Source organism: Spodoptera frugiperda, chromosome 28 (genome assembly GCF_023101765.2).
Source record: "Spodoptera frugiperda isolate SF20-4 chromosome 28, AGI-APGP_CSIRO_Sfru_2.0, whole genome shotgun sequence".
Classification (NCBI taxonomy): Eukaryota; Metazoa; Arthropoda; class Insecta; order Lepidoptera; family Noctuidae; genus Spodoptera; species Spodoptera frugiperda.
The window spans coordinates 2,480,069-2,506,097 of NC_064239.1; the positions used below are offsets into that span (position 1 = coordinate 2,480,069).

The following is a 26,029-nucleotide window of genomic DNA, read 5'->3' on the forward strand; positions in this document are numbered from 1 at the left end:
TTATTATATAATGGTCTAGACACCTGGAGTACTATAAATAGTATTAAATAAGATGTTGCTGTAAAGGCCGAACGTTTTAGAACTTTGATGCTTCGAGTACGTTTATATACGGCTAACTTGCGCTAAATAAAAAAATATAAATAATTAAGGAAATATAAATATGAGATATTACAATGAATAAATTAAATATTAAGCATACCAAATTTCAAAAAAGTATCTTAATTAATGTAAAAGTTATCACGTTTTTCCCTTTAAACGCCTCTACTGTAAAGTACGCTTTTTGAGTTAGCGCAGTATAAATTGCTGGTGTCGAATTATTCGATAATAAGATCATTATTTGGGATTATTATATAAACTATCTTAGTCTTTCCTACCAAGAACTTTGAACTCAAGTCCCGTGTAATAGAGACCGACTTAATTGCCAATTTGCCACACGCTGGGTCATATTTCAGAAACTGTGCTACTAGTATAGTTATTCGGTAATGAGAACGTAATTTGGTATTATTACATAAACTATATACTTCTGCCTACGCCACCGTAGTACAAACATACGCTTGTAGCAACAGTTACAAGGAAACAATTCGAAACCTTCATACATTTTGAAACAGAGACAAGACATTAAGTTCAAATGTCAAGGAAGGAAATCTATGACGCGTATACAATATACACTAACTTATATATCTATGCTAAATATTATAAAGATTTGATTGTTTGTATATATGTATGTATAGACTAGGCTCTGAAACTACTGGATTACCCCGTGGTATGCCGGAACGCAGATTTACGCGAGACACAATGTGTTTCTATTGTGTCTCATATACCAGCAAACAAGAGGTTAATTTTAGAAATAGTTTTATCATTGGAAAGTTTACTTTTATAGATCATAATACAGACTTTTTCTCCTAATTTTGCTATACCATGTGGAGATAATCGAGGAAAACCTTGCAAAATTCCATACAAGTAAAGCCGCAGACGTTAAACAAGTATTACATATATACTTAACACGAGTCAGACATTTAATAAGCAGATAATAAAGGATTAAAGTCCAACATTACTTCAGAAAACGACACCAGTTCACAGTTATTCTAATATAGACTTTATTTTCTTAGTCTTAAGTGCGTTTATTAACTTCAATGATTATTGTTATAGAAAAAAGTAGTAATAAGTAATAGGAAGTTGACATAAACCAGTTTCATCTGGTTGGTGTATTTTTTTTAAGAAGTCTTAAAGATTCAGTATAATACGTTTTGTAGAATGCAAGTTTTGATTCTGAACATCTACCTCTTAAAATACATGCTGAGTAAAAACTCGTCATTTTTCGTAATGAGGGGGAAAATTGTCCAGACTTCTCCCGCCTTGTGCGAGGCATTAGACGGAGTGTCCAACTCTTACTAACTAAAAACCACCCCGTTCCTAATTCCTGCTTTTCTAACCAGAGCCTCGGTAAACCCACTAGGTAGTCCGCAACTCAATGTAGGCAGTAACATGAGGGTCAGTCATCAAAATTATACCAACATAAGCACTACACAATGATTTTTATGGAGTGTAGGCATATAAACTCTAACACAATTAGTCACGCATGCATTCCCACAATTTTGATAATATTACCGTGATTTTGGTATCATGTCCTCCACAATGCCACAAACGGTAATTTGGTTAATTTCTATTATAACAACAGCGGTACAAAAACATACAATAATAGGAAACACAAAAGACTGACATATACACTATTATTATTTTATATTTTTGTGATTTTATATAATAAGTAGGAATTTTGGAAGTAATTTGCTTCATACGTGTTAGTTTTATTATGTAAGTATTTATTTTATTTATTTATTTATGCTTTATTGTACACATTTAAGTAGCCTAGGTTACATAAATATTTATGTGCATAGTTAGTTACCTATGCCTACTAACTGCTAAAGTTGCTAACTAGCAATAAGTTTAACTTTACTGCTTCGGTGAAAACATATGTCTTTGTTGCTTAAAAAATCAATTATCTAAAGAATTTCTTTGGAACTGTGTGGTAACCGAGCATGCGGATCACATCGGATAGGCACATCAATGATGATTAGGTCAAAACATGGATCTGCCACGTGGAAAATATTTATAAATAGACTTAGATATAACATTATCAGTCCTTAAAAGATCCATTCAGGCCAATTTCCAAGGCCACATAACTTACCAAGATGGCGTATACAAAATGAATGGTTTCTATAATAAAATACAAACGTAATGGCTACTTAATGGAAACTAATTGCTTGCATTCGTTTATCAACGGTATAAAGTTCATAATTATTATGTTTAATGTGGTCTCTTATCAACGTGCTATGGAAGTTGATTGTGTAATTAGTTAGACTTCGTACTACCGGGTTCCACCTTCCTTTTATGAGTAATTTTTAGGAATATTTTGTGTATAAAAATATGTATAATACATAGATAATGTTGTATTTAAAACAATAATGTTTTTGGATGGCATGAGTCATAGCAATAAAAGGGTAGAAAACTAATTTTTATTTTAATGTCTGTCTTGTAGATTTTTTTAAATATTTGTCACGTTTTTTGATTTTACATAAATACATACATACATATCGTCACGCCTTTAATCCCCGAAGGGGACGGGGCAGAGGTGCACATTATGACATGTAATGCCACTGTGTACACCCACTTTTCACAATTTATGTTGTAAGTCCCATGTAATAGGTGGTGAGCCTATTGCCATAATGATTTTCTTACGGAAATAAATACTTTCTTAATTTAAATACGTCTAGTTACATTTTATACGTAGAAATTACGTATTTGCTCCCACTCCTAAACTTTGATGCGTTTTATCTAAGTATTGTTATCTTATATGACTAAATAAAAAATACGTGTCTAATATTTTTTCATTACCTAACTGACGGACTAAATAGATTTGTAATTTTCATACCCCGTCATCGTCGTTATTGTACGTATTCGTATTTTTATGTGATTCACATCTTTCATTTAAATTTTACAGTAGAAAACAGATTCTAAACGACTCTTTTGATTAGACCCTTGAGAAACAACGGGTATTATATGTCTATCTGTGTATATGTGTATGCATATTTGTGTATTTAATGCAGGTTATACATATTTATGCAATTAATCAGAGGCCTTATGAATTTACGCGAAATACAAAAGGTGTTCAATATAAATGGCTTAAGCACAATGGCTATTCATTTTCCATTATTAGCTCCAATATAACATTAATTTAATCCTTTTATATGGTAATTGTTTGAATACATAAAGGTAGGCCGATGAAACAACCAATAAAAATAAAAAAAATACTTGAAGATATTAATTTCAATTTCTATCAATGATCATCATCATCATCATCATCAACAACCTATAGGTACATAAGTGGCCACTACTGATCAAAGGCCTCTTCTCGCACGGAGAAGGTTTGAGCATTAACCACCATGCTTGCTCAACGCGGATGTGATTTCAAACTTATAATTAGAAATTATAACCTTAGTTTTCCTCACGATATTTTCCTTCAACGTTTGTCATTTGTGTCCTATTTAGACATCTTAGAAAGTACATTTAACGGTTTCAAACCCTTTTGGGGAGAATCATCCAATGACTTTTCCCGCCTTGGGCGAAACGAGAGGGAGTATCCGACTCTTACTGACTAAAAACCACCCCGTTTCTACTCTTACTTTTCGAGCTGGAGCCCCGGTAAACCCGCTAGGTAGTCCGCAGCTCCGGACGTTTCGATCCCTTGCATGAAAAACGGGCGTCTTAAACCTCTGGGCTAGCACGACACAGCATCTAAATTTCTATCAATCAATATGAATATCTAACATACAATAACTATTCTAGACATAATTAACACATAACAAACAGGATGCAAGTTACCTCTGATCTCTTTTATCAGTTAGGTACAACTGCATAACCTTTTTATCTAACTTAATGCCTAGATTGAGGGCTAAGCTGTGATATATCGATAGCAACTAAACATGTGAATGACGGAACACGAGTGGACATTTATAATTGTTTATAGAATGCCTATTCTGTGGTTTTATGAGTCAGAGAGTGTTATAAATCAGAGAATAAATGAAGTATTAGATAATCGTAATAAAAATGTTTTGAAATATCGCCGTCGTTACGGCTGTTTATCTCGGAAGGTGTAGGCACACACATTATTTTTAAGGCAAACAAACATACGGATCACCTGATGGTAAGCGATCAGCGCAGTCATGGATACTCGCAACACCAAAGGGGTAACAGGTGTGTTGCCATCCTTTACATTATGGCATGAAATGCCACTGTACAATGTATACTCAATAGTTAATCCTATTGCCTCTAGACTCCGTACTACTACTGCGAAATTTTCAAAAGACCGAAAAAGCCCAGTTATATTTAGCCGGCAGTTTATGCTTTAAATGTCTCTGAGTGCGAGTAAGTCATAAATTTCGGCCATAAATCAAATTTCAAATCAACAATTCAAATCGACAACATTTTTCTACACGTGACCGAAACCGATAAGCATTAAATTCCGCATCCAGAGGCGAAATGTCATTATCTATGACATTTTTAATCTTTGATACTTATGTTTAGGTATTTTTTATTAAATATTACCGGATTACTACTATCTACGTACAAAATTATCACAAGGTTAAATTAATTATTTATTGTTTGATATATGACGGTCATAATTTTAAGGACATAACGCATAATTAGGCCATTTGTCTTATTATTTTCTTTTATATAATAGAGATATCACACGAGGCAGATATGAATGGGGCCATCGGTAGACAGCGCTTTAGACGGACATTATAGCGACTAGATTGGCGATATATTAAAGAGCTAAATTAAAAGTAGCCTTAACCGAAAACCATACGTGAAAAGACTGATGACTGTTGATGAAGCGAAAGAGGTGTGTAAGATTCGTAGTAATTGGCGTTCCATTGTCTCTGCCTACCCCCATGGGAGACAGGCGTAAGGTTATGTATGATGTATGTATGTAGATATCACACTTATATTATAATGTGATAGATGTTTGTCTGTCAATCACGCAGAAACAACTGAACGGATTTTAACTGATGACGAATGCTGACTTGGGTGATGGGATATAATATGATTATATGAACATATGGCTGATTCTTATCCCACGAGAAAGCGAGCGCAGCCGCTTAAAGAAGCCAGTTTTAAACATAACTAGAAGTTAAGTAAAATTACACATAAGTGCAATACGCACAATTTGTAAGTCTCATATAACATTCTTATTTTAGTAGTAAACAGCATTGAAGTACAACTGGTAGTTAATTTACGTGCGTTATTCAATGTAGCGTCCGGTGCTTGGCAAAAGGCAATTCCCAATCGTAATAACCGCCGTACTCAGAGACATTTAATGATGATTACTTTAACTATTCCTTAGTAACTATTTTGTTCCGAAAACAATAGCTAAGGACTAGGTTAAGTAACTATTAAATGACTCTGAGTACGGCAGTAATAAGATCATTAAAATAGCGTGCTAGTTTTTTAAATGTATTAAAATGAATGACAATATTATGTAGTTCAAATCAAAACTGGATTTTATGAATGTCTTTTCCGCAAATTAAGTAAACTGGTTTTCAAAATGGCTCCCGGTGACATAAACGAACACAATCTCTGTGTGAAATATTTATTACTAGTTGTCCGCTTGTGGTTTCACGCGAAAAGATTTATTTTAAGTTATTATACTGGGGCCTTAGAGTCTGCTATTACTATTGTGTCAGAATGGTCGATAATTGAGCAGTGCAAGAGGGAAGGAGCTATACAACCTACATAGCTCTGTCCCTCTTGCACTGCTCATTGATCGACCATTCTGACACAATTGTAATAGCAGACTAAAGCCCTTGATGTAGAAACATTGGGAGAAAAAGCCTACATAAACTTGAAACTACTATTCCTTGAAAACGAAATAAAATCGGTCCAGTAGTTTTGAAGCCTATTCAATGCAAACAAACAAATCTTTTCTCTTCATAATATTAGAATAAATTATGTAATATTGGCGAGCGAATATGAGAGGATTACCTAATTTATGGTAGCCATTATTAATCGGAACAGGAAATAATTAATATTTAATGTTGTGGCGTCATTCTTGTGGCGAGGTTGTGTGTAATATCTAAGATCTAAGTGGACATGTAATAAAATATATACTAAACTGTCAAGGTTTTTCAAAAAATCATTTTGATTAATTAACATGACATCATGTTTTATAAAATAAAATAGTTTTTAATAAGAGCTAATTACTAAACACCAACAGGGTAGTAAGTATCCTATATTTTTTTAATGTTAGTTTGGTAAATTATTTTAAAACATTAGACACGTATCTTATCTTGTCTTACAAAATTAAATACTTTCGACTATTAATTGATTTGTAATGTGATATGACGTCACGATTTACTACATTTTATGGGGTAACGTGACGTAACGACTACGACTCCTAAACTTAACTCCATTTAACTAAGTATTATATACTTATGTGATTTGTAACGTCTCGCGCTCCTCGTAAAGTGTCACGCATTATGTTTAAGGGAAATCCAGTTATGACATATCCTCTAACAGTATTTGCTTCATGTTCGGAACCTACATAATTATATCAATTTAAACTAGTTATATATAGCCAATCACAGTCTAATTATTAAATTGCTACTCGACCAACGAGACGGTCTATTTTAGTTTTTTTTTACAAAACAAAACAAAAACGTTATAATTCGACATTGAATTTGAAATAACTAGTTTGCGTAGCAACTAACGGCGCGCCTTCAATGTACAAAGGTAATCTGTGCCGATAACATTGGCATCGAAACAATGAATGATATCGAAAAAAAGTAATTAATATGTACTTGATTAGGCAATTAATATGTTGTTTCTCGTTACACACGTGAATGAACTTTCAATGGTTTGTGAAAATCAATTGACGGATTGAAGTTCTCAATCAGTGTTTTATTTTTCACCATTTTATGATTTAAGTACGATAAAACAAATAGAAGTACCAAATAAACTTCTGTAAAGTTATGAGGCAGAAACTACAGTTGGTTTATTCGCGCCGGCCAATCAGAGCACCGAATGCGCTCTCGTTTCGTTTTCGCTCAACGTAAAGCAACTCGTACTAAAGGTACAGCTTATTAATAACAAATGAACGGAAAAATGGGCTGCATAATAATAGCAGAGCAGATAGAGAGATATAGAGATACATTCACCCCCATACGACTCTTCCCGACGACGAGGCCCCCGGCACTTACAGTTAACTAAGCGTTACAGTCAACTAAGGGACATATTTGACAGAGACCGGGCAGCAGAGGTACGCGTGGGAGTTTAAAGAAAATCTCTCTGTTGTTAAAGAGACCCATACCAATAGCAAATCTCTCTTTTGTAGAAGTGACCTATAGTCCAGTAGTCGACGCCTACATCTGTTGATGTAAATGATAATGAAAGTACTCTTACCTTTAGCAATTTCGCTAGCAGCATACTGCAAGATCCCATTCTGTAGGTTGCCATTTCCATTGGTAGTGTTGTTGCCATCTCTGAACTTCTCCTGGACTTGGGACAGGTCATTCTTGTTCCATTCCTTGTTCAGAGACTCTTCCATCGCCTTCTTGTTGTTGAAGTCTGGCACTTTGCTCTCTGGGAACGGCATGCCGGTCCTGCAAGTTTAATTATTGATGAGTTATGCTTAAAGACATTTAGAAAAATGTTTCTCCATACTAGAATTTTCTTCTATGTCATAGTGGGTGCATACATTCAGTAGGTAGGCACAGTGGTCTCGTGCCGCCGTGCACTACACTGCACAGAGAGGTTCAAGGATATAGGTGTCCATAGGGAAGTGCTATAACAGGTATTGCACCATGGGGGCTCCGGGGTTGATCTACCAAGAGGACCCGGTGCCTCCTTTAGGTGCAGATGGTGACCAACGGGGTGAGTTTAGTGAGGTAAAAATCCCACACTCGTAATTTTTTTCCTAGGCGACATTTGACGGTTTCCCCGGTCAACAAAAAAAAGAAAAGGTGCATACATAAAAAAAATATCTACCTACATTATTATGGGTACCATACTTCTACATTAGGATGTTTTAAGGCGCAAAAAGATTAGTTTGAGTATGTAGGTATGTCCCAAAATTCCAAATCACATAAAAAAAAAACAAATCTTTTGACCTCTTGAAGTCTGATCTGTTGAAGTACTTAAATAGAGTCCGTTGACATCGATTGCTAAAGCGTATAATCATACATTTTTGTAATTTATAACAATCTTGTTTACTTACTTAGGGAGGAAGGTTGTTAGATACAAAGCATGCACCTTTGTACCATGAGGTACCAACATAACCAAGTAATACACATTAAAACATTGATATTTAAGGCAATCTTTTAACGATATTTAACGATCTGAATGTGTAGTAGGCTACCATACAGACGACCTAATTAAGATTGTAGGTTACAGGGAGCCGCTGGCTTTTAGGAGTCATTGGAGAAGGCCTATGTGAGGTAACAACACCTTAATTTACGGTGGGGAAACCTGCCTTAAGACGTAGAGTATCAAAAATAGTAAAATTGATCAGCTCACCGAATATCATTCTTTCCATTGTCAATAGCGCGCACCAGCTTGCCAGTGTTGTCTCCGTACTCGCCGCAGGACACTTCAATGATGAACGAAGCCGGGTTGTGGTACGATGGACACTGCAGGCTCAAACTACCGAGCCATTCAACTGTTAAAAAAGAATAATTAAATATAAGAGACTTAATAAATCCACAAAAGAATAATAATATATAAAATATGTCACTTTTATTGAAAAATATCCACTCGTTTGTAAACTTGACCGCAATGAAGGTAATTGATTTTTTATTCAAATATAGTGCTGATGAAGTGTAAAGTCATATTAGTCCAATAAAAGTTATTAAAAATCCTATGGTAATGTAAGTGATATAAGTTCAATCAGCAAAAGAATGATTTGCCATTAGTAACTGCTCAATTGGTCTATAAGACCAAAAGCTACACTAGCGCCACTATGATTAAGAGAAAATGTTATTAGCTAACCTATTATTTAGAACAGGTGCTTTAGTTTGTAGTAATAAAGTTAGTCATCTTTTTGTTCTGAGGTAACACCTGCGAGAGATTTATTGTTATCTGATTGCGATACCAAACAATGATAAATGTATATATAACAGCTGTTGACTCATAACTACTATTTTGTGTCCATATATTACAGGAAAGTCATTTTATTATGTAGTAGATAGCTCTATCTACATTTCTAAGTAAGAATTTAGTTTATCTCTTTATTAAATAAGGCTAAAATACTCATTTATGTGGCCATATACCTAGGCAACGTCTTAATAAAAACATTTCTTCTCCATGTATCCAATATATAGAGGTAAACCTGGTTACTTTTACATATAAAAACGTATAAAAATGAAAGAAACTTACCAAGCCTTCCAGTGCTTCCCTGGTACACACACTGTCCATCAGCCAACGTATACAAGTGGTCGAACATCTCGAACAACCTCGCCGAAGGTTGATGGATAGTGCAGATGATGGTCCTGCCACCTCTAGCCAGGGTCTTCAGCAGAGATATGCATTGGAAGCAGGAAGAACTGTCCAGACCCGAAGTGGGCTCGTCAAAGAACATAATAGGAGGGTTGTTGACCAACTCCAAGGCGATCGAGAGTCGTTTCTTCTGACCTCCTGAGAGATTGGAGGTCATCGTCTTGTGGTGCTCTGATAGACCAAGGGTTTCCAAGATTTCGTGGATCTGGAAAGAGTATTGGCATGAGATACTGGACGTCTGCTGTAGCCATTGATAAACCATGCTTATGGTATAATAAACCATACTTATAGTTTATCAATGGCTACTTAGTGATAGTGATAACATTTTTAATTCAATTTTGTACTTAGTAACATAAAATGACATGTACAAATTAATACCTGAAGCCTTTGGATCACATAATAAACAATCAACATTTTATTTAAGTGTTGGTTTCTAGGTTTCTTAATCATCTACTATTTAAAACTTTAAACTAAGCAGGTTTATAAATTTTTCTTCTCTCAATAACGCATGATTTTTCTCATAAATCTCTCATGTCCTAAAAGTCAGCAATAACATACCACTTCTTCCTTATCAGCGCTGGTGGTAGCACTGGGGAGCTTCAGAGCAGTGGCCACGGCCATGGCCTCCTCCACAGTCAGGTTTCCATGCAGCTGGTTATCCTGCATGATGTAGCAGGACAGCTTACGGAAACTTGACAGGTTGCGCTCCATGCCATTCACTGTGATACTGCCTTCCATACCTGATGTCCTGAGGAAGATAATTAGATATTAGTTGAATGGAAATTATATAAACCAACGGACTGCCAGCGTTGTTGGTCGAGTGGTTGCAAGTGCAGGCAAGGGGTCTCGGTTTTGATTTCTGGATCGGCCAAAATATTACTGGGCTTTTATCCAGTTTTTCGAAAATTTCTCAGTGGTAGCACGGAGTCTGGAATTGTGCCCAGTATATGGCAATAGGCTCACCCCCTATTACATGGGAGTTTTAATATAAATGCTGAAAAATGTGTGTACAGTGGCATTACGTGCCATAATGTGCACCTCTGCCTACCCCTTTAGAGATAAAAGGCGTATCTATACAATAAACTAACAGTTATTTTCTTGAACGATGTTGCTAAGGCGAAACTATATGGCTCACACACACACTGACAAAAAGATATCTGATATCATACACAGATTTCTAACGCTGCATGCTCAAATAAATCAAGTCTGTAATCCTTGGAATAGACAAATTGAGGCCTTGTTGTGTTGTGGATATCAATTCAATAAGGGCCAAAGTTCTGTGTCATTTAAGTTCACCGGCACAGATAATAAGGTTCAAAATTCTCTGCGATTTTTGAGAATTTTGTCACTAGATAAGCCAGTAAACAATAGTAAATAAGGAAGGATTTCAAATACACTAATAAATGTTAATTAATACCGCTACTTTACTGCAATAGTTAAATAATTCATTATATTAACTTAAGTACTTTGCACATATTATAATTGTTATGCTAAAAGTAAGGCTATTGTAGAAATTGTTGAGTATCTCGATAAACATACCACATGGCTAGTTGACTATTCAAAATAGTAGTATCTAGTAATATCATTCTTTTTTTTATACACATATTTAATCACCAAATTAAGTAGTTAAATATACAAGTGAAATAGTAGACAGTACACTTTTTTATAATTATTTTAATAAATTGTAGTGTGAATTTCTATTCAATTATTACAAATGCTATGTTAAACATTGTCAATCTTGAATACACAATTAACTTCAGAATCCGATTTTTATTTGGACTTATGACAGTTTAAGAGTAATGTATGACTAATAGTAGATACTGTCCAAATATTATCAGTGAATGTTGTCCTATCAATATTAGTGTTGTTACTCATCCGTATAATCAATTCGACACTTATCCTCGGTACTCTAAATAAAATAGATTTTTTATTATGAGATTTTTGAGTCATAAAAAATGACTAAGCGGTGATCCCGTGTATTCGTGAAAAGATTACTAATTTAGATTCTAACAAGCTTTGAATCAAAAGATTTTCTAATTTATTACAAAATGCGTTACGATAATAATATGATATTGATGTGAAAGACCACAGAAGAAAATTGTTGAACTAGTCTCCATTACGTTATCTTTTTATTTGGGCAACTATGATAAAATAAACTGCCACACTTACTTAGTTTCTTCCGTAGTTTTTCGTTTTAGTTTCGATTTTGTTCCGAAAACAACTGCTAAGGACTGGGTAAAGTAACCATTAAATGACTGAGTATGGAGATTAGATGTGTTTTCGCGTCAATGTTGGAAATAACTACGATATAATCAATAGCAAGACCTGGCATTGACATGTTCACCCAGTGGCCTTACAGCCTGTACCTACCTATGCGATACTACGAATTATCTAATCGATGGAAACAAATTATTAATTAATGCATCGGTAAACTAGGACATGATACTTGCTTGGACAGTAAGCTAGGCCTTTGAAAATAAAATAGGTGGCCTTATCAGTGAACAGTAAACCGAAAATTATGACAGAAATCGGAGTAAGATTATACTCAGCGGTTGATGATTTTGGTGAATAGTAAGTAGTCTTATATAAAGTGCTTTTGCCACCTTTAACCGACTTCCCAAAAAGGAGGAGGTTCCCAATTCGGCCGGTATGTTTTTATGTAGGTACTATAAACGGTCGGTATCAGAATCTGTTAAAGTCACCTAATTGTGATACTACTGTTTTGGGCATTGTAGTTTTTATTGCTTGGTTGGAATACTCATAACGCATGGTGTTATGTAGTAATGGCATGATAATATTTAAGATACATAAGACTAAAGAATTCTATCGCCATAAGCTTTTCTCAAGTGCATCCGCAATATAAAACGGACGACCATCGACCTATTTTTGACATTTTAGGACAATGTCATTTTTGTCAAGTAAGGACTTACTTAATGCTATATACAGTGTTACAAAGGTCATTGCCTTAAACATTCTGCAGAAAAAAACCCAAAAACAATGTAAGTATTTGTAACCATTTTGTAGGACAAAGTATTATTGGTGTCTTCGATGTCGAAATTGTCAATAACATTGGAGTCTAGGTTACTGTTCGATGTACTGCAAGGCTTATGACCTTTCTTGTGACATATAACATGAATAGCAAATATTATAAGGATTAAAAATTAAGTAAGTACAAAAAATTGATATTTTCTGCTTATTTCGGCGCTCTGATTGGTCAGTTATTTGGACCCGGCCAATGTGAGTGCGCGTTAAACAAACAAACTCGTACCAAACCCTCAGTAGTGGTAGTCTGTGGCTGATTTGATGATAAGGAAAACTAAAGAAGGAGGAAGGAACTTTACTACACAAACGAAAATGATTTGATGTTAAAATCTTTAGACGAAATAAACTGACGTAAAACCTTTTTTTTTGACGATTACGTACGATATTGCTTAGTCGTATTTTCTTGGGAATCCCAAACACACGGGTGTCAATGTCAATGTATTGTTTCTATGTCTCGGTAAATCGCTTTAAGATTGACATACTCATTAATAACGACTGAGCAGTTTATCTTAGAGGAAAATTACTATTTGTAATATCTACGTTATCTTTTGCTATAGTTATTAGTGTAATGTAGTAGAGATCACTCTTATGACTTAAATGAAATGAATCTACAAGTAGTACTCGTTGTCTTAATACAACTAAATATTTCAGCAAATATTAAAACAATTACTTTTCAAACAAAATAGATTGTCTAGAAATGTTATAAACATGTGGCGCGGTTTTTGCAATTTCAAATTTGTGAAGAGTGTTCAAATAACCTCACAAAACCTCACTCGGCTTAACTACTGGACCTATGTCGCTACTTTTCCGTATGTTGTCAGCCAAGAAGATAACAAATATATGGTTTAAATGAAATCATATGAATTTTCTCCACACAGTATACACTATTCTTGGCTACCATCTCATCCTTGCCTCATCGTGTTCAAAACTGTACAAAGTATTACTAAAAAGTCCGTTTCAAATAATCTTTAATTTGTTTAATCAACATAGATTATATACATGTGTGTACAATTTGCATACATTCTAGTAGTATACACATACTCCACACAGAACATAATAGTGTATATTATGTCTTGCAATATAATCCGCTCTACTTGCATGATTGCTTTACCTAGTACCTACCATAGTATGGCGGCGACTTTCTTTCGCTGCACTGCGCATGTGTGTTAAGTGAGTGGCGTTGCGAACTTTCCATCAAACCTCTCCCTCACTTAAAGTTTTTTACAAGCATATGTTCGTAGAACTACAACTTATACGTCTGTTAGTTGATAATATAGCTGTATTAATACTATAAAGTGCGAAAGTACCTAACTGTTTGTTTGTTTTGTCAAGCTTTCACTGCGAAACTGCTGTGTTGAATGTGATGAGTGGTTTGTATTTATTTAATTTGTTCTTAGACTAAATCCTAGCTTAGTAGTGTAGATATTATACTAATTTATAGTTTGAATCAAAAAACTATTATATATCATCACATTATCTTGATACATACATAACACAATAATTAATTTGTGTGTCAAAAACAGGTGTCAATCCGACCCCAACCTTTTTTATATTAATCTCAGTTTAAAATAGTGGTCTAACTAGGCATAATTACACAAGGCCTTGGGTTCAACTAAAAAAAAAAAACCAGCGACTATATGACAAGTGACGTCAATAGATAGGAAAATATTCCGTCGCCATTTTAACTTGTTATTTTTATAATTATTGATCCTAAATAAAAACTAAACTGGTCTAACACGTTATTCTTTTGTTTTTGAAAATGGAACAAAACTGAAATAGAATTGGGTAGTTTCCTAGGTCAAAAATTAATTATTTTGACATTTCAATATAATAAAATATCCCAAAATAATCGTACTTTCATTCATTAATTTGACGATATACTTATTTATTTATTTCTAGCTAACTTTAGAGAACTTTATTTGAGTCAAATAGCATACTTACTAAATAATTTGACGCACAAAATTATGACGTCATAATTTGCAATCTCCTACAAAATTCATAGAAAACTAACATTTTTGATTACGATAAAAGTATTGAATTTGACTATTAGCAAACTACCGTATTGATTCTATGAATTGAGATGGGAGCATTTTGTTCGCAACTCTTAGGGTGTTTTTCCACCAGAGATGTGTTCTGTGATATGCTATGCACCAGATTTATAAAAACTTGTCCCGTCCTTACCTTCAATGTAAATATTTACTGTAATTTTCCAGAATTCAACATTCATGGCTACTGTTACTTTCCATTATACACCTCTCATCAACGCACTTGCGGTTTGTCGTATTTACTGTTAAAATTGCGAAAATTAAGGTACGCAGACAAACAAAAACCGACCTAATTTCTGTAGCGTAACGACGCATATTACAAACACATAATTACACGTAAAAATTACTCTATGGTTTTGTATGAAGAAACTGAGATGGACATGTATACTCTGGCGTAACATCACATAGGCAACTCTTTTAATTCAAGAAAATAAATGTTGTACCAACATGTAGGTAGCTATGTTGTTTACCCTCTTGAGTGTCGGTATATGAGACACAATAGAAAACACATTGTGTTTCGCTTAGTTCTAGGCTCCCGGCTTACTAAAGGTTAAACGAAATACTCAACCAAAAAATCGCGTTAGACTTTTCTGTCTTCTGGGATATTTATAATCTGTATAAATGATTGACTTCTATCTACGTAAACACGTCGTTTTTTTGGAAATTCACTCTAATTTTAGCGCCAGTTTGATGTAAGACGACATAAAGACTGAAAGAGGACAAAGGAAAAAGAAGACATAAGTGTTATGCTAACAAGCGAATAGAGTTAAAACAGAAAGAAGCGACGACTAGCTATTAGTTCTAGAAATCGTAAAATCCGACCATGTCTGTTTGTCTTTATATATTATTATTATATGTACAAAAACATTTGCAATACATATAGTACTGCGTAAATGACCGCGCTCGGACGCTCGACCCACTTACTACGGCTTTGATAAACGAGTCCGGTTTGATGATGAAAACAATATTATTTGTTTTGTTCTACGGATTAGTAATATTCTATACATACACGATCTCATTAGAAGGAATTTTAACCTTTGTTTTAACGATAATAAGACTCACATTAAGAACCATTTGTCAACTGCAAAGGTCTTCAGACGCAGGTATCATAATTCGGTTACAAAAACTACCTTAATGCTTCGACATAAAGAGCTTTATGAGAATCATTACATACACTATAAATGCTAAGCAATAATATTGGAAAAATCGTCAATTGCCACTGTTCAATTAATAGGGAGGAATGTTTGTCATTAGGTACATAATAAACGGTTATTTGAAAGCAATTAACTAATTATTGTAAATTACCAATCACATTAAATGTCTACGTGAGCAATTAATGCCCTGATATTGGTTTATTATTGCCATAAATGGCAACGGTACTTCATCATTAACGATCCGTGACGGTTCCATGATGGAGTATCTTAAATTTAGAAATCTACAATACAATAAATTATGGCTGGGCAACTGGCTGCCGCGCAACGCGTAGCGGGTTCGATTCCCGCACGGAGCAACTCTTTGTGTGATCCACAAATTGTTGTGTTGGGTCTGGTTATCATGTGTATGTGAACTTGTATGTTTGTAAACGCACCCACGACACAGGAGAAAATCCTAATGTGGGCCAACGTTTAAAAAAAAATCCAATACATCACAGGACATGGGAGGCTGGGACACCCTCAATTTGAAAACGAAAGATACAGCTATAAACTGTCGGTGCCCTAACTAAAATTCTCAAACCATAATATGGTGTGTGTCAGGATAGCGGGTTTATTTTCCAGATTTGCCTTTTATTACAGTTATTTGGTACCTTCTGTGTCCCTTTATGTACCTCTCTTGAAAAATCTGTGCACCTTCACCAGTACAATGATATATTTTTAAAATATGTACAGTTGTACACCCACCATCGTGACACACACGAATTATGGCTCATTGGTTGCCCTATCCCGGTTTAACAGTACACATCTTCCGACAAATGATAGTCATGATGATTATTGAGTCACTACCAACAAAACAATCAATTAAATCACTAAGCACAGTAAAAATGTAGGACACTGCACTCGCTAGCAATGGTTGCCATAAAAGAAATCCGTTACGAACAAAAACAACAGCTCTATCTATAGCTACCAACCAACCTTTATTTCTGTTTACAAGCCCTTTGTCAAGTTCCAAAGTACAGTGACATTGAGACATCCAAGACGTCACTAAATACAGAATTAAATGACGTACCTACAGTCTACACAATACATACAATAATTATAATAAAGTTATAAGAAACAGTACGTGTTTACAAACCTGTTTTAAAAATAAAATGGCACCAGTGAAGAATTTGAAGGATTATTAGTTGAGTACAGTGCCCTTAGTACGAGTTTGCTTTACGTTTAACGAAACCGAAACAAGGCCGCGTTCGGCGCTGTGATTGGACCGTTCCCATAAACCAACCAATCGGAACGCTGTAACGCGCTCTCGTTTCGATCTTGACGAACGTAAAGCAAACTCGTACTAAGGGCCCAGAATACACGTGACCACAACAAGGTATAAATTAAAAAGAATTACTTCAAGTATCGAGTTTCTTGGTAATTAAAAGCAATGAGACGAGTGTTGTCAGTTCTATGTGAATGGCTTAGAAGATTTATGGGTGTAGGAAATTGTCTTCACACATCTATGAGAGAAGTGGTCAACTTGGAACATCTTGATACAAGTGGTATTAACATCAACCGCCTGTAATAATCCACTGTTGAACTATGGATCTCCTATTAGTAAGAGGGTTTTCCGGAGCCACGGACAACGTAAGAGGTTACCGGGGTTCCGGCTTAAAGCAGGAGAAAGAACGAGGTGGTTTTAGGGTGTTGGTGGGAGTGTCACTCTAACGGACTAAAAACCACCCCGTCCCTACTCCTGCTTTTCGAGCCCAAGCCCCAGTAAACCCGCTAGGTAAGTAGTCCGTTGTAAAACTAGGAATGACGTATAAGGGTAATTAAAGAGTGTTAGAAAATCCGAATCTGTTGTGTTCCTTATATTGAACACAATAGGGTTGATAATCGAGTTAGTAGATATGAATAGGCGCTTTGAGAAAATTATATGCAAATAAAACCAGACAGGTATAGCTACGTCATATTCACATATGCGATTTCTACGTTCGTCTAAATAAACCGGAATATTTGTAAGACGTTTAGCAACAATTCATTTGATTATTTGGCACTGAGAGATAAATTCCCAGTAGCGAATTGTATACCCAAGTTCAAGATTCCATCCATATATTATAATACCTATAACACACCTATAATACTATTCTTAGAAAATCGCATCTAACTGCAAATAGTTCTGTAGAAGGCAATATAAATTCACAAACACCGCCATTTTGAAATCTGATTCCATCGTAAAATGAGCTTCGTAATCAATTTCAAATAACTGACTTTTAATCAATTTGTCGCATCATACTATGCAATTTACCTTATAACCACTAGTATATCATTTTTATGTCCTAAAACCTTATCGGAAAAAAATGCTGAGGAAACTTTATACAAGTGACGTAAGAGTTCCAAGTATTAACGAGTACAGTTTATTTTGTTTAAGGAAATGTGTAGAAACTTGACAAACGACCGTCAGACGAACACTCCTTTAAACCCCTAAACATGCTAAGTGAAATAAGTTTTTAAACTGACATGGTCACTAATACTAGAATTTGAACTTGAAATGGGATATTTACCATGTTTTTTTTTTATTTAATGTTGTTTGGTTGTTGTTTATTTAATGTTAATAAAAAAACATGGTAGGTAAATATCCCGTTTTAAGTTCAAATTCTAATGCTAAGTGAATTTTTTGAACACAATCTCTTTACGTACAATACACCTTAGCCAACAACTCCATGCCAATACGACAAATAGGGTTCAAAATTGGCACGACTTCAAACAATTGAATGGTTCATGGTAGACTTACTTGTATCCTGTGAGGATATTGAGGAGTGTGGATTTGCCAGCGCCTGAAGGTCCCATAATGGCCGTCAGCTCGCCTGACCGGAGTCGGCCAGAGACCGACTTGAGAATTGTCTTCACATCTGCGGAAAAGAAAAGAACGATTAAAGGTGATATTAAGAAGTTTAATATTAACTTAAAAGATCCCTGTGAAAAGGAAAGAGACAAAAAATTTTCATAATAGCAAAGAAAGTGAGTGATTCCGTGCATTATTTTACCCCCAATACCCCAACAACCCTTAAATTCCTAACCCCCAAAAGGCCGGCAACGCACTTGTAACGCCTCTGGTGTTTCAAGTGTCCATGGGCGGCGGCGATGGTTAACCATCAGGTAATCCTTAAAAAAAAGTCAGACATTGCTGATGTTTCTGTTTCGCACGTAGCCTCAAACAAAATTGGCCACAAAACTAGTTCCATTTTTTCAAAACTTGATCATGGATATTGTCGCCTTATTAAAATATGAGATTATCCAAGCGAACAACCTTCAGAATTTAAGTAATTACCAAGCATTAAGTTATTAAACTTGCTGTTGCTTAGAGGTCGAGTTTTTATACGGTTCACAGACCTACCTGTGCAAAAACTCTTAAATCTTTATACTTAAATACATTTAGATATTATATGTTTGAGAGGACGATATAATCACATCTTTGGAAGAACCCGTGTCTGACGTTTTCGAAATTCTCAAAATAAAACTTTTTATTTTGGTGTCTAGATATTATGTATAATAATAAAATTTTGTCATTATTGATACTGATAGGTTTGCTATCAGATATTACTTAAGAATTACTTCATTCATCACTTGTCTAAGTTTCTGCTGTGTCGGTAGCATTAGGGATCCTAGTAATTGAAAAGAACGGCAGAATTAATTTACCGGTTCTGTCTCGACCCTCGACCAATAAGGACTTAACAGCAAACAATTTGCATAATATATTTATTTAGCATGACCTCTTAGTAATGTGTACGGTCATAGGAAATGAAGAATAACCCAACTTTGTGTTTCGTTGTGGGAGTGAGGTTACCGGAGGCCCAAGTACCCGCCTTCCCAATCTTCCCAATCCCCGATTCCCCAACAACCCTTAAATTCCTAACACCCAAAAGGCCGGCAACGCACTTTTAACGCCTCTGGTTTTTCAATTGTCCATGGGCGGCGGCGATTGCTTACCATCAGGTGATCCGTCTGCTCGTTTACCGGCTTATAAAAAAGACACTAAAGAATGGCAAAATGCAAACTTATACCTACAATACTTCACTTAGCAGGTAAACAGAAACACATAGATGTTATGTTACATTATATTATATCTCCTTGAAAACGACCGGTTTTTTTTCTCACACATAGTCTGTACCTGCAGATTGCATGCAACTTAGGAACAACTTTGTATTTTATTACAAGTTATTTCTAAGTGTTAAATTGTATAAAGAAGTTCTGAAGTGCGTGATGTCAGACCAGACACCAAGTGATTGCAAATGTTGATCTTTTAGTAAAGAAATATGCTCTATTCTTGAAGGTATGACGATCATATTGGTTCGGAATTACTAACGGGGACAGTTCATTCGACAATAATTACAAACACACCCAGTATTTGGGTTTGTTTACAAACATGCCTTTACATCATAGCCACACGAAAAACATCACAAACAAAGTTATCCCGTGCGAGAGAATCTGCGACATGTTGCACAACAGTTGCCTAGCCACTGCGCCAACCATGCAATCCTATCTATCCTTCACTATAGCAGCATAGCGTTATTGCATTATCATAAAATGCATTACTAAACTCTAGCACATACGAGTACAATTTCTCACACAAAGCCATGTTTGCGTAACTAAGTCAATATTAATCACGACCATTTTTCATAATATACGACATTTGTATAGCTTCTACCGCGACACGTGCAAACTATCTTCCTCCTTCCTCTTCGCTTGTATTAAAACTATAAAGAGGATTCTGTACATCGCCACTTAAGTTCATATGTGATGTACACTGAATGTTAATGGCCAGCTTTACATCTATACATAGTATAAAACAAAGTCGCCCATTTTGTCTGTAGTCCCTTCGTATGCATAAAACTTTAAAACTACGCAACGGATTTTGATGCGGTTTTCACTAATAGAAAGAGTATTTTCTCCGACAGGTTTTTATATATAATTGAAATACATTGAAACTATATTAGCTGAGTTATAGCGATTTATGTCCAAGAAGTCAGAAAAAAATCTAATTGAAGATTGCATTTGTGCGTACGCCGCTTATACCGTTGGATACAAGTAAGAACAATGTATAGCAAAAACATTGGTCTTTATTAGTTCTACAAAAAAGTCCGCGATGACATATATCCAGCTTTTTTATTTAAGTCACAAAAACTACTTTTCTGTATTAAAAAAAACATTTAATTCGTTGGGTGATGTTTAACTGGTGATATAACCAATAATACATATATCCTTATCATAATAAGTAAGTTCATCATCACGAGCATTTAATTTAGATTATTTTTGCAGTTTACAGTGTGTTATTTAGACATATAGTTTAGGAGATATCACGATATTAGTATTGCGGCACGGTACGGGCCGGCCGCGGCGGCGGGGGCAGCGTCCCTATAAATAATATTAAAAAGTAGGTACTACGACTTTGATCTATACATATAAGACAAAAAAAAATCTGTACATTACTTAAATATTTTTTCCAAAAACTGATAGGGGGGGCGATCAAAGAAGAGTCACAGAAACCAAAAAACATTTTAATATTTTAAACGCGGTTAAGGGAAAGAGAAGTTATTGTGAATTGAAAATTAGTATCCAATATGTGTTGGTGCGTTGACTGTATTTGTCGAAGTAGCGGGATACACGCAAACGAAGTTGCGCGGGTCAGCTAGTACGCAATAGTCCTTTGTTCATCTTAATATTAGTCACGCGTTAAAGTCCACTTCACATACATACATGTGGACTTTTGATTACTTTATCAAATAGTAGCATTGTTTTAGTGAGTTCATTATTCTATCAATACTAAATTACTGTTTTCAAGGGTCTAAAAACATGGGCAATGTATTGCCACTGGACACATTTCATACAAAAAAGTTCAGTCGTATAAAGAGTGGAGTAGCTCATAAGCTAGTGAACTCACACCTAGAACAGACAGATCAGACTAGACTAGAAATTGGTCTGATTACTTCTTCTGACAGAAACTTAGCGTTATGTTAGTATTCAGTTATATTTTGTTTTAAACATGAAGAAGCGTTAACATAGCAAGATAAAGTAATACTAAATGTTATAGAAGTTGGTAAAGGATTGTTTTCCTTTGTAGCTAATTGGACGATGAAGAAATCTTATTTTCTGCGTTAAGAGACCCGTCTTCAACGAAGTGCTATTATTAGAATAGCTTTGTCTGAAGATAATAAAGGACGATATTTATTATGTTTCTTCAACACACGGTTTTGTTTTGTTTTGTAGTATCAGAAACTATAAATAGATGTGTTTTGGTTCTTTCATAGGACCAAAATATAGTTAACCAGCTTTTGCCCGCGGGCCTCGTCCGCATTCCTATTTCCCATGGATTAAAATGTGCCCTATGTGTTATTCCAGACCATTTGTTATCTCTGTTTCTTTTATTACGATCGCTTCACCAACTTGAAACCAAATTGTGTGAGCTTTAGTGTATACTAAAACTCACACAATTTGTGTGATCGCTCGATGTATTTGTGAAATCGTTCCTCATATGTGTCGATAAATAACTATCTAGTAAAGATAACTTTCGTTCTCTCTTTTTTATAGTCTATTCAATGTTATAGTGTTATGTTAGCCTATAGTAATCATCGAGAAACACACTACAATTAGCAACGTGCATTTAATTACTATTGTACACAACTCATAACTAATCATAAATTAATCAAATGTCAAGAAAATACCTCCGTTTCATAATTCTATCATTGTCATTCTTTTAGCGTTCTACATATTTTTTTCTAGAATTAATCATTTTAATCTTGCAATATCTATTTTAAGTAACAATTATTACGTTTCTCACTTCACAAAGACAATGAATTGAGCTTTAATCATGGGTATTATTCATAATTAGCGTCAATTGTATGTAAGTAACGAGATTCTTCATAAGATTTTACTGTCGAAAGCCATATCTAATCTTCCATACTTAATGGTAAGTGTAGACTAAAGACATGACTTCAAAGGATGTATCGTAATAGGCGTTAGATACTTCATACAATGCATACTCCTGAGTCGGTCTATTAAGAGGACCCAGGAGCGCCCCCTGAGGTACTCCACTCCACATTAGGTAAAAAAAACTAATTGCACATTGCAATGGTCATTCATCTTTCAATGCCATACATCAAGTTAGTCTGATGTTCTTACTCCGAGTATTTGGGATTATTTAATTAAAGCATTTCCATTAAAACAGAAAAGGTATACTTCTAACCAAGCTTTCATCTAATACTCAATCATAATTACGAGGAAATTAAAATCAATTTTGAATAATTCAACCACATTTACCTCTTTTATATAAATTGCTTTGATGGAGTCAATAATGACCTACGCATCAGACGGTATTGAGGTCACGTAGAATATGTCAATTAGATAACGTATCTACAAAGTCACATCAACCAGCTAGTCTATTACTAACGGAATAAAACTAATAACTTATATGATGATGATTGAAAAGGCTAATTCAGATGAAAGCCAATATACCTATAGATATCACATTAAATAAACAAGTTACTGAAGCCAGGACATCAAGCCACTATACTGTATCCTCAGTACGAGTTTGTTATACGTTGAATGAAAACAAAACGAGAACGCGTTCGGCGCTCTGATTGGCTGGCACGAATGAACCAACCAATAAGTTTTTCGTTCTTACACTTACTCTTATACGTAAAGCAAACTTGTACTAAGGCCTTTGATCGAACTATTATAGTCGGTTAAAATCCTTCAATACATTTTTAACCTCATTGCCGTTTAATAAAGTTATAAATCCGATACGTTTGCATTTAGTAAATGATAGCTGTCATTTTTCGCGGTTATTTTTCGAGCGTCCACAGATAAAATATTTTTAAAGCTTGGTTTCAAAGTCCAAGTAAACAATACGTTTAGTAGAAAAAAATACAATGATGTCTAAGGTCGACACATCAATTACGAATAACATACTTAATTGGATAAATAATCTTAACAAAATAATAGTTTATGATTTACAATATGTTATCTACATAGTGGCTTTTAGTCCTTCTGCTTAAAATACGTGAGTTAACGTCAGACAAGTAGATACCTACTCAATACAAGGAAAATCAAAACCAAAAATATTTGGGCAACGTCCATTTTAGAATACCAATTAAGTCCAATTGAAGATTCACAAAGATATTTGTGCTACCAACACTGTGATAGACAAGTAAAAAGTGCATTCTGTAGATATGAAAAGATTAAGCCCGTGGTCAAAAATCAAAACATTATTGGAGTTGGCAAATTAAGACATCAAATTAAATAAAAAAAATAGCAAAGAACTCGTTAAACCAATGGTAGATCCCCGTATAAGTGACACATTGTATGACACTGACATTTAAAAGACCTTTGAAAGACCAGTGAAGTAAAACCAACAAGGAAAGTTGATAATAAATTAAAACCAAATTAAGAAGGAAATGCCAAAATTGCAATTTCACTCCGAAGTGTTAACTTCCTATCATCAAAATGTTAAGATTCACAATTAAATAAAACCTTTCAACTTCATTCTTGGCACGTCTGGCCAGTTACCTTCCTTTTGTTCGTCATTGGGTCGATAACCTATGCTGCATTATCATTAACAGTTGTAATTTTCCTGTAGGTTCTCTACTTGAATCACACTGACGTCATAAAACTACCTATTTAATTAAAAATAGGAAATGTATTAAAAAGAGCTACATCTGTATTTAAAAAAACATTTCGATGCATTACGAGTATGATACGTGTAGAAATAGTCACAACATAACAGGTATTTCTATCCCTATGCGAACTTATGACACATCAAAATACAATTGTCTGTTACTCACCCACCGCCGTTCTCATAGTCATTTAATGGTTACTTAACTCAGTCCTTAGCAAATGTTTTCGGTACAACATCGTTACTAAGGAATAGTTTAAGTAATCATTAAATGTCTCTGAGTAGGGTAGTTAGTGAAGCTATTTAAGTAGTACTAGTATGAAGAAAGACAAGCAAATAACCACATCATTCCTCGGTTAAAATGAAGAGGTCCTCTTCAATATTTATAGCACATTAATTATAGCTTTCCTAAATAACACACATATTATATACATTTTAGGTATCTACCCATTAAACCCAAATATGGCTTAGTACAAAATGTGGCAATCTCTCAGGGCTAAGTCATTCGCCAAGAAACTACAACCTTGGTCTAGAAACGCATTTCTATTATCGCTATCCTCACGTCCAATCGTTTGCTTCGTTATGATAACTTCAAATATAATAAACATTTAACAAAGATATATTATCATCGGCCAAAAATCTAAATATTTACAAACCATTACGTTCAAGAAGCCCATATATGTAGGTATTTGAGGGGGTAAAATCATCCATCATCCATAACTTGAACTGTCTTGGGCCAGGCAAGAGGGAATGTCAGACTCTTACTGACTAAAAACTATCCCGTTCTACTCCTGCTTTTCGATCCGGAGCCCCGGTAACCTACTAGGCAGTCCGCAGCTTCGGTACATTGAAAATTTTAAATTAGAAGTAAAGAAAAAGACGGCGTATGTCGGATTGAAAATCCATAATTAAATATCACACAGCAGGAAAAAATGGAAACAAGGAAGGCCTAAAAGAATGATTAAACTTGTAAAGAAACTAAGGACGATGAGTATGACATAAATAAGCGCGTAAAGGTCTCTTCCGGCCCTTTTATGCAGAAGACAGGTTGAAATGCCATTGCTTAACGGAAGAAAGCAATTGATGAATTCAAAATATCACATAAAATGACCACATTATCAATGACACTGAAACTGCCATTTTAAGAAGCAATGAAATAATACAAATATAGTCTTATTATTGAAGGCATTATAATTGATGACCTTATCTTCAAATAGGTTAAGGTCGGTCTATACTGACCTATTAAAAGTCAAGAAAAAACTAATTATCCCAAAACATAGTAACCTTTAATAAACCTTTCCTTGAAGGTATGCTAGTGTTTTCCTGGTACATGTAAAATATTTTTGCGGTTAAAAAAATCTATTTACCATCACTGTTGTAGTTTACGGGAAAAAACTTAAAATAGGTATTCTGAATGGATTCTCACATTTCCTTGTTTGAATTTTCACTTAAGCAGATACAAAAATACCATGGTCACGTAGGTACTCACTTAGTCATTTAACTACGAAGACCTGGTTTTTCCTACAACATCTTTAAATTCCATCTTTGCTCAGTTACGTAGGTACTCTTATACGTACCCTTTTCAA

The 26,029-nt window shown here is 34.8% G+C and overlaps 1 protein-coding gene across 2 annotated transcripts in view; it reads right to left on the bottom strand.

Annotated features, from left to right (window-relative positions):
* The window catches only part of LOC118264971 (ATP-binding cassette subfamily G member 4), a 42,853-nt gene that overhangs the window by 9,879 nt on the left and 6,945 nt on the right, over positions 1-26,029 (bottom strand). For both annotated transcript variants that reach the window (XM_035577649.2, XM_035577648.2), the window contains 5 exons: positions 18,567-18,684; positions 10,105-10,294; positions 9,427-9,751; positions 8,569-8,710; positions 7,456-7,655 (listed from right to left, as the gene is read on the bottom strand). In XM_035577649.2, the coding sequence (XP_035433542.1) occupies positions 7,456-7,655; positions 8,569-8,710; positions 9,427-9,751; positions 10,105-10,294; positions 18,567-18,684 (975 nt within the window). The remainder of the gene's footprint in view (positions 1-7,455; positions 7,656-8,568; positions 8,711-9,426; positions 9,752-10,104; positions 10,295-18,566; positions 18,685-26,029) is intronic.